The sequence below is a fragment of the Microcaecilia unicolor genome, chromosome 1 (assembly GCF_901765095.1).
Source record: "Microcaecilia unicolor chromosome 1, aMicUni1.1, whole genome shotgun sequence".
Classification (NCBI taxonomy): Eukaryota; Metazoa; Chordata; class Amphibia; order Gymnophiona; family Siphonopidae; genus Microcaecilia; species Microcaecilia unicolor.
The window spans coordinates 665360482-665375046 of NC_044031.1; the positions used below are offsets into that span (position 1 = coordinate 665360482).

General features: G+C 44.1%; 1 protein-coding gene across 5 annotated transcripts in view; it reads left to right on the forward strand.

Moving 5' to 3' along the window:
* STRA6 (stimulated by retinoic acid 6) overlaps positions 1 to 14565 on the forward strand; it is a 206980-nt gene that overhangs the window by 167107 nt on the left and 25308 nt on the right. For all 5 annotated transcript variants that reach the window (XM_030187036.1, XM_030187047.1, XM_030187029.1 and 2 more), the window contains 2 exons: positions 8847 to 9009; positions 14334 to 14409. In XM_030187036.1, the coding sequence (XP_030042896.1) occupies positions 8847 to 9009; positions 14334 to 14409 (239 nt within the window). The remainder of the gene's footprint in view (positions 1 to 8846; positions 9010 to 14333; positions 14410 to 14565) is intronic.

A 14565-nucleotide genomic window follows, 5' to 3' on the forward strand; every position in this document is an offset into this window, starting at 1 on the left:
GAATTGCCTTATATAAAGTGGGATAGAAGGGAAACAAACACTCCCTTTTGCCTCCTCCCTCCCTATACCCATGTGGTCTGTAAGAGGGAGAGGCAGCTTTTCCCATTCTCTCTCTCCCCTTTGTCTAAATTTTAAGTGGAGGAGTAGTCTAATAATGCAGTGGACTGAGACCCTGGGGAACTGGACTGGAATCCCACTGCAGCTCCTTGTGACTCTGGGCAAGTCACCTAACCCCCCCCCCCCCCCCCCCCCCCCCCCCCCCCCCCCCCCATTGCCTTAGGTACTAAAACTTATTCTGAGCCCTCTAGGGACAGAGAAAATAAATGTATATAATAAATGTAAACCACTTTGGTTGTACCACAGAAAGGCAGTATATAACATCCAGTGACCCTTTACTCTTCAGTGGTTCATTACCAAAGATGTGTATTGAACCGTTATTTTTTGATGGGGTAATATCTCTAACTGGGCTAGTTTTGCACATACTGGGCTAGACTCTTTACATGGCGACTAAAATCTAGGTGCATCCAATTTACACACTTAGTGGTATTCTATAAGCCGCGTCTACATGTGATTTATAGAATAGCGCATAGGCTGGATGGACGTGCCTAGGTTTAGGCACAGCCCTTTATGCCAGTGACATGCTGGTGTAAATGCTTATGCCTAAATCTAGGCCCACTCCCCTGAATTCTATAATCACACACATAGATTTGATTGGTTGCCCTGACATGCCTACACTCCTCCCATTGCCATGCCATGGAGCGGAGGAGTAGCCTAGTGGTTAGTGCAGTGGATTTTGATCCTGGGGAACTGAGTTCGATTCCTACTGCAGCGCCTTGTGACTCTGGACAAGTCACTTAACCCTCCATTGCCCCTGGTACAAAATAAGTACCTGATTATATGTAAACTGCTTTGAATGCAGTTGTAAAATACCACAGAAAGGCAGTATATCAAGTCCCATTTCCCTTCCCCTTTTTGGCTACATGTGCTGGAATTCACACGCCTCTTTTTAGAGTATGCTTAAAAAGATGGTGTGTAAATTCCAATTTTTGCCAATTAGTGTTGCTAATTGGTCGTTATGAGCCAATTATCAACACTAAAAGGCTCGTTAAGAAATTGAGTATCTCGCATACATTGGCCATACGCACAATTTAACATGCGCTACTCGGCACACTATATAATAGAATCCAGGGGACCATCCCTGGAATGGACCTGGTCTAACTTTGTACATAGCTTGTCTTTCTTAACCTTTTTTTTAATGCAGATTTTGTTGCTTCTCTTCTGTGGATGTGCTGATAGATTCTCACTCATTACCTTTGCTCTTCAGAACAGTTATTTGGGTTGTTTAGGTTCAGTAAATGGTGCACAAAATTCATCACTGATAAAAATTGGTGCTGAATGGTATTCTAAAAAGGGTGCTCTGGGTTGGGCATCCTTTACAGAATAGCGTGTAGCGCCAGAATCCGTGTCCAACTTTTAACGCAAGGATTACAACAACTGGTCCATAAAATCATTCACGGTGAAGCCCCTATCTATATGTCAGACCTCATAGACCTGCCAACCCAGAACACAAAAAGGTCAGCACGCACATTCTTGAACCTACACTACCCCAGTTGCAAAGGACTTAAATACAAATCAACATATGCATCCAGTTTCTCCTATATAAGCACGCAACTATGGAACGCACTACCAAATGTTATAAAAACAGTGAATGACCTAACAATCTTCTGAAAACTACTGAAAACCAACCTGTTCAAAAAAGCATACCACAATGATCCATCCTAAATACTAGAAAACAAAACTTCACCAACTAGACAAAACGGAACTCTCTACACTTGACTGCTTCATTTACGCAGCCACTAATAACCGCTACGCATTACTCACTCCCGCTCTACTTCTCATGCAGGATATGAACTTTCTATATTTGACTATCTAAATTACTCTATAATCTACTCTATCATTTATGAACTTTAATGCAAAACTACTTTGTAATTTACCTTATCATTTATGAACCCTAATGCAATATCACTTTGTATTTCTCAACCCGGAAACGGCGATCGCCACTTCGGCACAATGTAAGCCACATTGAGCCTGCAAATAGGTGGGAAAATGTGGGATACAAATGCAACAAATAAATAAAAAAATAAAACTGAAACCAGGTGTAAATCCCAGTGTGCAAGTTGGGCGCGACTCCCTTGAATTTTTTAACACTGCACCAGAGGCATATCTACCTTATATGGCACCCGGGGCGGAGCATCCCCCCCCCCCCCCCCCCGGGCAGTGCACGCATACCCTCCTCAAAGCATTCCCCGGTCCCCTCTAACTTCCTGTTCTGGGGCAGGGGACTGGCAGAGCCAACAGTGCACGACTGCTCCGCGCACCCCCTCGCTGCCAGCACCTGGGGCGGACCGACCCGTCCTAAGTATGCTAGAGCACTGCATGCATTTTAAGGGAATGCCTCTGACCCGCCCATGTCCTTCACATTGTTTCACTCCCCTTTCAGATCTGCGTGGAAATACTTAGATTATCTTCTGTAACAGGGCGTGTAAGTGTAGTTCATGTGGATCTGCCATTTTTAGGCTGTTTCAGTGCCTTACTTTCCGTTATAATACTTTTCTGCACTGAAAAACTGGGGCAGAAATAGCACATAATGCTAGGTGCCATAGATAGAATTCCTAGTGAATTTGACCATTCACTTTCCTAATTCAGCACTTCTCGATCTGTGGGTACTGTTTAAGTATGCCTGGATGGTGGCTCCATATATGTCTGTACAACTCATATCTCTTCCAGATCATAGTAAGCATGAAAGAGTTTTCAATTTCATGCATCCAATATTTCAGGGTTTTTATGAGGCACATCAGTGAGCCCAAAGCTGTATCAAAGTATGAGGACGGGAAGTTGAATGATAGCTTATAACTTGTTCTGTCTTTTCTCATTGTTCTTTAATTTTTTAAGATCCTCATCTATCAGATACTCCATTAAGCTATCCTAAAAACCTAACTAAATTTGGTGCCTACTTTAAGCACTGATCATTAAAATACCTATATGTATGTTGTGATCTTTTAGGGCTCTGTTTACTAAGCTGTGCTAAGGACGCACTAGTGTTTTTAGTGCACACTAATGATTAGAACGCACTAAATTCTAAGTCGCCCATAGGAACATATGGGTGACTCTAGCGTTTAGCGCACACTAAAAATGCTAGCACATCTTAGTAAACAGGAGCCTTATTGTTTTACTGTAATATCGCATATGCGGGGCTCCCTCAATCTAGTCTAAAATGGTTGCAATCCTTGCAAAACACAGCTCCTCTGCTTTCCATAGCTTTCTAAAGTTAATTTTGGGTGTGTCTGTTTTCTGGTGTACCTGGGATCTATTTTGTCAGTTAATGGCATTCTGTTTTCTTTTTATGTACAGTGCACTCCATTTAAGTGCACGTCAGATAAGCGCATGCTCTGTTTAACTGCATGCCGTACTTCAGTCCCGTTTTTGGCGCCATCAATTTCTATGGGGACAAACTTCACTTATATGCATGGTTTAAGACCGCTCCTTTGCAGGAAAGATTCCGCATAAGCGTGCGCATATGGAAGCCGAATGTCGCGTGACAACCAACGAGATTTCAAATTTACCGCCCCTTTAACTACCACAGGCAAAATAAGCAAAAGAATGTTGTTAGAGTGTACACTGGAGTCGTCGTTGTCACGCAACTGTAAGACTTTAACACTGGCTGAACAAATAGAAGTTCTTAAAAAATTAGAAAACAAAGTCAAGCATCTATTGCTAAAGAATATGGTGTCAATCCCAGTCAAATTTCATGTATCTTGAAGCAGAAAGACCAGCTTCTGGAAGACTGGCAAAACAATACAAATCCACACCGGAAATGAAAAAGGGCGGGAAAAGCTGAGGAGGTTAAAGATGCTCTTCTTCGGTGGTTTTCTCAAGTCAAGAGCAGACAGCTTCATGTCAGTGGTCCACTGCTTATGGAGAAAGCTAATCAGCTAGCTGAAAGTCTTGGACTAACTGAATTCAAAGCCACTGTTGGATGGTTGGAAAGATGGAAGGAGAGGAACAACATAAAATTCAAGAAACAGCATGGTGAAAAACAAGACGCTGATGACTTTGGTGCTGAAAATTGGGTTGTTTCAGTTCTTCCTATCATCTTGAACGAGTTTGCACCTTGTGACATTTTCAAGGCTGACGAAAAAGGTCTCTACTGGCAAGTGATTCCTGATGGAACACTTGCATTCAAACAAGTCAAAACTACAGGAGGTAAAACATCGAAGGACCGACTGACGATTCTCCTTTGCTGCAATATGGATGGAAGTGAGAAGTTGGAACCACTCGTCATTGGAAAGAGCAAATGGCCCCAATTGCTTCAAGAATGTTAAGCGACTTCCTGTGTCATATGAGGCTAATGCAAATTCATGGATGACTGGGGAAATTTGGAAGCAGTGGCTAAAGAAGTTAGACACTAGAATGCGGGCACAAAAGCGTCAGATTTTGTTGCTTTGTGATAATTGTGCTGCACACAGGGATGATGTCAGTCTGTCTAACATCAAGGTGGTCTTCCTGCCACCAAACATTACCTCTCTGATCCAACCTATGGATCAGGGCATAATAGCCAATTTTAAACAACATTTTTGGGCTCTTGTGCTGCGTCGTCTGATGAGCATTATGGATGACCAGACTGGCAAGGATAAACGTGCTGTTGAACTGGCTTGTAATCTATCACTGTTGGATTCCCTACATATGCAGAAAGAAGCCTGGAATCATGTTACACAGGCAACCATTGTGAACTGCTAGAAGCGGGCAAGCTTTGTTAGGGATGTGGAGAGGGATGAAACAGATGCAGCTGTTGCAAACGCGTCAGATGAACAGGCTATTGACATCCCAGCCGGTGTTACTGAAGAGGAGTTTCATCACTACGTAGCTGTTGATTATGATCTACAAACAACTGATGACAGCACTGATGTCCAGATATATGCCTACACGCAGGCAACGGCTGATGGTGAAACAGATGATGAAATGAGCAGCGAGGCACATGCTGACAAAATTCAACAACCACCTGTCAGTTTTGCAAGAGCGCTGGAGAGTCTCAACACCGTGCGGGCCTATCTGGAGGCCACTGGATGTCAGTGCTATGACAGTTTTTACCGTCTGGCAGAAGTAGTCTATGGAACTCAGACACAAGAGTGTACAGAGGACTATGACTGATCACTTCAAGTAAGCCTAACATCAAAGTCGTTAACTCGCAAGAGGATTGTGAAAAATTACAAGCGGACCTTATGAGACTGGGAGACTGGGCAGCTAAATGGCAGATGACATTTAATGTGAGCAAGTGAGGTGATGCATGTGGGAAAAAAGAGCCCGAATTATAGCTATGTCATGCAAGGTTCCACGTTAGGAGTTACGGACCAAGAAAGGGATCTGGGTGTCATCATTGATAATACACTGAAATCTTCTGCTCAGTGTGCTGCTGCGGCTAGGAAAGCGAATAGAATGTTGGGTATTATTAGGAAAGGTATAGGAAACAGGTGTGAGGATGTTATAATGCCATTGTATCACTCCATGGTGCGACCGCACCTTGAGTATTGTGTCCAATACTGGTCACCGCATCTCAAGAAAGATATAGTGTAATTGGAAAAGGTGCAGCGAAGGGCAACGAAAATGATAGCGGGGATGAGACGATTTCCCTATGAAGAAAGACTAAGGAGGCTAGGGCTTTTCAGCTTGGAGAAGAGATGGCTGAGGGGAGACATGATAGAGGTATATAAAATAATGAGTGGAGTGGAACAGGTGGATGTGAAGCGTCTGTTCACACTTTCCAAAAATACTAGGACTAGGGGGCATGCGATGAAACTGCAGTGTAGTAAATTTAAAACAAATAGGAGAACATTTTTCTTCACCCAACACGTAATTAAATTAATAAAAATGATTGAACAACAACAAAAAAAAAAAACTCTGGAATTCGTTGCCGGAGAACGTGGTGAAGGCGGTTAGCTTGGCAGAGTTTAAAAAGGGGTTGGACGGTTTCCCTAAAGGACAAGTCCATAGACCGCTACTAAATGGACTTGGGAAAAATCCACAATTTCGTGAATAACATGTATAGAATGTTTGTATGTTTGGGAAGCTTGTCAGGTCCCCTTGACCTGGATTGACCGCTGTCGGGGACAGGATGCTGGGCTCAATGGGCCTTTGGTCTTTTCCTAGTATGGCATTACTTATGTACTTATCAGTTAATGGAGACTGTATACTGTACGTATAATAAACAGTACTGTACATATGTTTATCAGATGTCAAGCTTCTTTGGGTGACAACTGTTAACTGCACGCTCCGGTTAACTGCATGTATTTCTTTGGTCCCAGACCCTTGCACTTAAGCAAATTGCACTGTATTTGTAATATTTTGTAAATTGCTTATATATGAGATTTCCCAGGACTTGGCAATTTATCAAATCACTAGTAAAAAAGCCCGTTTCTGAGAGCAATGAAACGGGCGGTAGCAAGGTATTTCTTTCTGCAATGAATGTTTTGAAAGGGATTTTTAGTATAATTGTGTTGTGTTGTTAAAGTGGGATGAAGTGGTGTGTGGCTTTGAGGGTGGTTACTGTTGCAGGGAGTTTGGAGTGGAATGTGTGTGTTTCTGTGGTATTGTGTTTGTGTATTTGTGTCTGTCAATTACAGGGAGGGGGGCGTGGGTTGGTGAAATGTGAGGGTGGTTGGAGGGGGGGTCAGCATTTGTTGAGGGGTGGAGTGGGTTGTGTCTGTGTTGTTGCTGGCTCCTTTTTTTGTGTGTTGTTCTGTCAAAGTAGGAGGAATTGTTTTTGAACTTAGAGGGTTTTGCAATGGTTTTGGAGGTGGGTGTTGGTTTTTTTTTTGGGGGGGGGAGGAGGGATGTATTGTGTGTGCTTGTGTCTGTAAATGACGGGGGGGGGGGGGGGGTCCATGGGTTGGTGAAATGTGAAGTTGGTTGGAGTGGGGTCAGCGTTTGTTGAGGGGTGGAGTGGGTTGTGTCTGTGTTGTTGCTGGCTCTTTTTTGTTGTGTGTTGTTGTGTGTTGTGCTGTCAAAGTTGGAGGAAGTGTTTTTTTGAACTTAGAGGGTTTTGCAGGGGTTTTGGAGGTGGGTCTGTGTGTATTTGTTTTGTGTGGGGGGAGGGGGGATTCATCTTCATCGTCATTGTTACGTGTAGACTCGGGACTCTTTGGACTGCTGATGCCATTCGCCGTAATGCCGTCGATGGAGGGTGCCTGCAAGTGTGAGGTAGGGTGTTACGGAGGGGCGACGACCCTTGAGCGCGGGGGGAGAGGGTGGAGTTCTCTACGTCCGGAGGCGTGTCGTGACGGGAGAGTGGAGAGTATGGATGAATTTAACGCCGATTCGGGAGGGAGTCTGTCGGGGAGGAGGGAGAGGTCCGAAGTATGAGAGTAGAGGGCGGGTGTCCGAAGTTGGATGAGGGTGTCTGTTGCCGGGGGACGTGGTCCATTGGCATCTCGGGAGGGGCGAGTGACAGAGCACCGGGGGGGGGGGGGGGCTGTTTTCTAGTGTGTCATTGAGGTTGTTTTCTGTGCTGTACCGGCGCTGTTCTTCACGGCAGTTGTTTGTCGTTGACGTTCAGGCACGCTGTTTGGGGCGTGTTGCTTTCTTGTGGTTGGTTAGTGTCACTGGTGACGTACCAGGAAGTACCGACGTCAATTCATCAGATGGAGAGCACGAATGGCTCAAGATTTAAGTGCCACGGAGTCAGCTTCAGAATGTTGGAGGTGCTTTTTATTATAAAGGATTAATAAACATAAAAAAAAAAAGATGTAAGACTCGATTTTCAGCCCACTATGGTGACTGATTTTTAAGGTGCTGACCACTACGGGCAGAATTTGACCCAAGTATTCAATGCTTTGCCTAATCAGAGCATCAATGCTGAATATCCCAGGTCTTGCGTGGCTGACAGAACAATATTCAGCATAGCTATCCAGACATTCTAGGACATTCCTGTTTACCTAGATGGTTATCTGGACACCAGCACTGAATTTTGGCAGTGCCCGGATAATTTCAGGATCCGCCCGACTGTGCCCCCGACCACTGCGGCAGTCTTCTTGGATTTTCAGTGGCACTATCTGATTATGTGCCGCTGAAAATCCTGGGATCACCTGGTTTAGCGGAAGATAACTGACTAGGACCATCTCCTATACAGTTATCTCCTATTGAATGTTAGTGTATAGGGGACAGGGCTGGCTTAATCACTGGACCAGGTGAGGCACTGAGGATTAAGGGCACTAAAATACCCAGCCTCGGACTTCGTTTGGTCTGCAAGTTAAGCTTTTTCTTCCCCCCTTCCTCTCTGGTCCGCTCTCTCCCCCTTCTCTCTTCCCCATTCCCGCAGGTCCAACATTGCTCCCTCACCTCTCTCACTCCCTCTGATGCAATTTCCTATGGATGGGAAGCAGCAGAGGGAAGACCCAGGGACTGGCTGAAGACAACTTGTCATGTTGTTGCTGCTGCCGCCACCGGCAACTAACGTAAACTTTGCAGGACTGCAGGGGAGTGAGAAAGATGAGGGAGCAGAGCCAGACTCACAGGGAGGGGGACCGACAAGGGTGAAAGAGAGATTGGACCGGGGGGGGGGGGGGGTAGAGATGCTAAAGCTGCAGGGGGGCAGGAGGAAGGAGGGGACACTGGAAGTGATGCAGTTGGGGGGGGGGGGAGGTGAACAGCGCCCAATCCAAGTTGGCTCAGGGCGCCACTATCCCTCTAGTCGGCCCTGTAAGGGGAAAACAGGAGGGTTTGTTTGGTTATATGTGGCATAGTGCTCCCTTGTTTTTGGTGACACACTGCTGACTCTTGTATCCTTTTGTCAGGTAGCGCTGCTGGTGCTGGTTTTTTTCCTTCCCACTATGCAGAGGATCCAGGACAGTATCGGTGATGATTTTGCCCTCATGCTTGCTGGGTTTGGCATCGTCTTGGCTGAAGACAAGGAAGAGGTTGTTAACGTGGTCAAGTACTACCTCTGGGCATTAGAAGGTAAGCTTTATCATTGTTTCAATTCAGTCTGTTTCAGACCATTATTTTCCTCACAGCCAACAAAAAGTTTCATAAGGAGCACAGCAAATTAGCATGACCTGGGACTGCAGTTTTCTATAACATCTAGTAGCAAATATGGCAGACTGGCTCCGCCTAATGCATCCCAGGATGCACTGTGTGGGGCCCGCTTTATTAAAGAAGACAGCACCAAGGTAGGAGTGAGCAGGCATTGCTCCTGCCTTGTTTAAAGTATGGAACTGGGAGGGAGCCCTGAGCAAGGGGTTAGAGGGTACCCACTAGGGACTTAAAAAATAAATCATCAAGTCAGGGGGAGGGGGGGACAGATGCCACTAGACACCTTTTGTTTGTTTTTTAGTTGGGGGGAGGGAGGGGTAATGGGTGGTAGCAGGGGCATAGCCATGGGCGGGCCTGGATGGGCCCAGGCCCACCCACTTTCCCTCCAGGCCCGCCCAGCCAACATGCTCTTACCAAGGGCGGGGCGGTCCGCACCAGCTACTTCGACTGTCAGACGACCCTCTTCTCCAGCACCCAGCTTTAAAAAAAAAATTGGCGAAGCGCCTTGCGTCTGCTCTGCACTGCTGTACAGCAAGCAAATTGCCTTTGTAAAGTGGTGATTGGTATTTGTTAGTTTTTTTTCAAATTTACATCTGCTGTCTTTATATTTTGCACAGTACTAGGGGACATTTTCTGTTTCTGTTGCGTTGCATTGTATGCAGAGTCTGGCATCTTGGGGGTTCAGTTTAATTTTTGTCTAAATAGAAAGTTTATGATTACTTATTCTATAGTGGATTAGGGCGTATCTGTGTTTCTGAAAAAGACATGGCTTTCAGTTGGCATTGACTATGCAGGATCCACAATCTGTACTACTCACACCTAGTGCCCATCCATATCAGCTCTGGGCCCACCCAAAATGTCAGGTCTGGCTACGCCACTGGGTGGCAGGGTGTCCTAGTTACTGGGGATTTCTTTTATAAAGGAGGAGGGGGGTCGAGTGGAGAAGTACTCTTGATACCAAGGCATTTTTAAAGTTTGGAGGGGGGTCAGAACTGTCAGAAGTAGGGGGGGGGGGAGGTCCAGTGCCAGTCATTTTGTGGGGTGGGACCAAGATCAGTTTAGGTCTGGTTGAGCAGAAGGAGAGGGGTATCGGTATTTCTTGATTAGCTTTTGAAGGTTGCCCTTCTTCGTCAGATCGGAAATAAGCAAATGTGTTAGCAGATAGTATATATAAGAGAAACATCAAAGCATTACTTTGACAGTCTGACAGAGTGGGAGGGTGGGGGTATGCATGAGGACATCAAAGCATTTCATTGATATTCTAACAGGATGGGTGTTGGTAGGTGGGAGGATGGTAATAAACAGAGAAATACAGCATTATGGTTTATAATGGGTTAGAAAACCCAGATCCTCATTAAGTCCTGTTTGTTGGGTGTCAAAATATTCAATCATTCTTATTTCAAAGGTCTTACGTTCCTGTATTGTTTTAAAATTACCTTTCAGTATTCTTACTGTGAAATCACTGGTGCAGTGATCTGGTCTTGTAAAGTGTTGGCCCACAGGGGTGGGGGCATGACTGGCACCGGCTATTTTCATGTGATGTCTGTGCAGATTGAATCTTGTCTTAAGCATCTGACTTGTTTCTCCAATATAGCATTCTTCCTTACATTTTTTACACTTTACAAGACCAGATCACTGCACCAGTGATTTCACAGTAAGAATACTGAAAGGTAATTTTAAAACAATACAGGAAAGTAAGACCTTTGACATAAGAATGATTGAATATTTTGACAACCAACAAACAGGACTTAATAAGGATCTGGGTTTTCTAACCCATTATAAACCATAAAGCTGTATTTCTCTGTTTATTTCTCTGTTTATTATCCTCCTCTCACCTACCAACACCCATCCTGTTAGAATATCAATGAAATGCTTTGATGTCCCCATGCATACCCCCACCCTCCCACTCTGTCAGACTGTCAAAGTAATGCTTTGATGTTTCTCTTATATATACTATCTGCTAACACATTTGCTTATTTCCGATCTGACGAAGAAGGGCAACCTTCGAAAGCTAATCAAGAAATGTATTATGTCCAATAAAAAAGGTATCATCTTATTTTCTTTTCCATGTTTTATTTTGTTTGATTTCTATTGATAACCTTTAAGAGTGGACTAACACGGCTACCACACCTCTCTATTACAGAGGCAGAAATAAATAACAGGGGATTAAGGAGAGTGACACCTTAATCCTTTGTATAAAGCTTTGGCCAAAACAAGCACTTTTTAAAAATATGCGTGCCTCTGAGCTGGTCTATAACCAGATGGGAATATTCTTGCCCATAGTTGTGACTACTGCAACCTACTCCTCACTGGCCTCCCACTTAACCACCTATCCCCCCTTCAATCCGTTCAGAACTCTGCTGCACGTCTTATATTCCGCCAGAACCGATATACTTATATTACCCCTCTCCTTAGGTCACTTCACTGGCTTCTGATCAGATACCGCATTCAGTTCAAGGTTCTCCTTCTTACCTACAAATGCAATCAGTATGCAGCCCCTCATTACCTCTCTACCCTCATCTCCCCTTACGTTCCCGTCCGAAACCTCCGCTCACAGGACAAATCCCTCCTCTCAGTACCCTTCTCCACCACCGCCAACTCCAGGCTCTGCCCATTCTGCCTCGCCTCACCTTATGCTTGGAATAAACTTCCTGAGCCTTTACGCCAAGCCCCCTCCCTACCCATCTTCAAATCCTTACTCAAAGCCCACCTCTTCAGTGTTGCTTTCGGCACCTAACCTCTATACCTTTCAGGAAATCTAGACTGCCCCAATTTGATGACCCCTACTTGACTAACTGTACATTTGTCCTTTAGATTGTAAGCTCTTTGAGCAGGGACTGTCCTTCTATGTTGAACTGTACAGTGCTGCATAACCCTAGTAGCGCTTTAGAAATGTTAAATAGTAGTAGTAGTAGTAGTAATTTTATGTAATGGAAAGTATACATGTAGGGTTTTGCCCTGCCCAAATCACACCCCACCCACCCCACCACACACTCATGACATCTTATGTGGTGTGGCTTTCTAAAATTACTCTTTACACATGCATATGATCTTCTACTACTACTTATCATTTCTATAGCTGCTGTTTACTCATGGCGATGCTTATAAAATAGAAGTCATTGAGTCCTAAGGTATCTCATGACCTGGATCGTACAAGTGAAATTGTTATAGTGTGTTAAAACAACAACAGCACAACATAATTGGAACTATGACAGTCTGTTTAACATCAGTGGAAAGGCTTTTTAACTGGAACTATATTAATAAAACAGGATATGCCTAGCAGTGACATCTTAAGGAGGCCAAACAGGTAGAAAAGTCAACAGTAAAAGCTAGAAGGACGCTTGGGCGCATAGGGAGAAGAATGGCCAGTAGGAAAAAAGGAGGTGATGATGCCCTTGTATAAGACTCTGGGGAGACCTCATTTAGAATATTGTGTACAATTCTGGAGGCCACACCTTTAAAAAGATATTAACAGGATGGAGTTGGCCCAGAGGGTGGCTACTAAAATGGTCAGTGGTCTTTGTCATAATGCATAAGAACATAAGAGTTGCCATACTCGGTCAGACCTATGGTCCATCTAGCCCAGTATCCTGTTTTCCAAACAGTGGCCAAGCCAGGTCACAAGTACCTGGCAGAAACTCAAATCGTGGTAACACTCCATACTACAAATCCCAGGGCAAGCAGTTGCTTCCCATGTCTGTCTCAATAGCAGACTATGGACTTCCTCCAGGAATTTGTCCAAAACATTTTTTAAACCCAGATACGCTAACCACTGTTACCACATCCTCTGGCAAAGAGTTCCAGAGCTTAACTATTCGTTGAGTGAAAAAATATTTCCTCCTATTTGTTTTAAAAGTATTTCCATGTAACTTTCTCGAGTGCCCCCTAGTCTTTGTACTTTTGGAACGAGTAAAAAATTGATTTATTTCTACTCATTCTACACCACTCAGGATTTTGCAGACCTCAATCATATCTCCTCTCAGCCATCTCTTTCCCAAGCTGAAGAGCCCTAACCTCTTTAGCCTTTCCTCATACGAGAGGAGTTCCATCCCCTTTATCATTTTGGTCTCTCTTCTTTGATAGTCATATATTTAGACAGAAGCGCATAGGTGGTGAATTGGCATATATCAAGGTGAACTTCTTTCAGGTGAACTGCTGTTTCCCGGCCACTAATATACATAAATCTGTGAGTTCAATGAAAAGCCACCCATGGATTTCCATCACTGAGTCAGGAAATTCATATGTGCTTGTAGTTTTGGGGTGGCGACTTTGTCTGTGTACGTGATGTATGTGTTATTTATGCGGGAGGAGGAAGAAAGTAACTAGAAGAGAATTACTGGTCCTACAGATAAGCCACAAATGAAACAGCATGAAAAAGACACTGATCCCCCGGATGCAGTAACATGGGCTCACCATGACCTCATCCTCAGCTGTGTTCACATGTAACAAGGCCTGCATAGGACAGGAAAAAAGGATACAGATACATAATGAAGTCTTGTGCAAAATATCCAATTTGTGCTCTGTGATCAAGAAAAACACCCCTATGCAATGTTACAAATATGCTAGGTCTATGTTGTCTGGTTTAAAGATCAAAGATTCACAGGAATGGACGATTTTCAAAAGCCATTAACCCAGGGAAATGCCTGCACCAAGATCCCTGCGGCCCTGCACTAACAGAAGGAGCCCGAGTTGAACTGTTACAATAATTTAAGCTGGAATATTGTAAACTGAGACGAGAAGCTGGACATGGGGTGGGGGGAGGGTTAGGGCCTTGAGCTGTCCTGGGAGGGGAGAAGTATAAGGCTGAAGGTTCACCTAGGCATCCGATATGCTTGGACTGCACTGCTCTGTTTTTAAATTTTGAATCTTTTTTGGACAGTGGTTCCCAAGCCTGTCCTGGGGTACCCCCAGCCAGTCAGGTTTTCAGGATTTCACAATGAATTTAGTATGAGATAAATTTGCATACTCTTTCTTAACTCATACATGTCCACTGGTGGCCATCTTGAAAAACTTAATTGGTCAGTAGTTCCCCAGCACAGATTTGTTGGATCCACTGTCTTAGGACATTGAAGACTTTATCATGAGAAAACACTGAACTCTAGTAGGTTATTGTTCTAACGTTAAAATGATATGGTGTTGAAATATGCCAAATCCATTGCATTACCATAACCATGACAGCAAACCAGCTACAGAGTGCTACCAGAGGTTCACAACATGGGTCTGATGGATATTTTTCCCATCCATTTTAGTGTGCTATATCTCAGCCTTGGTCATCTCATGTGGTCTGACTGTCGCCATGCTAATGAGATCTCTAGTGATGCACAGGTAAGAGATGTTATGGGGTTGTTTCACTATTTATTTATTTATTTATTTTATTTATTTTCAATACTTATATTCCACCTATAATCTAGGTGGATTACAATAAAAGTATAACATACTCAAACCCCAAACTCCCTCTTGCACCATATGTTTAATCTTCAT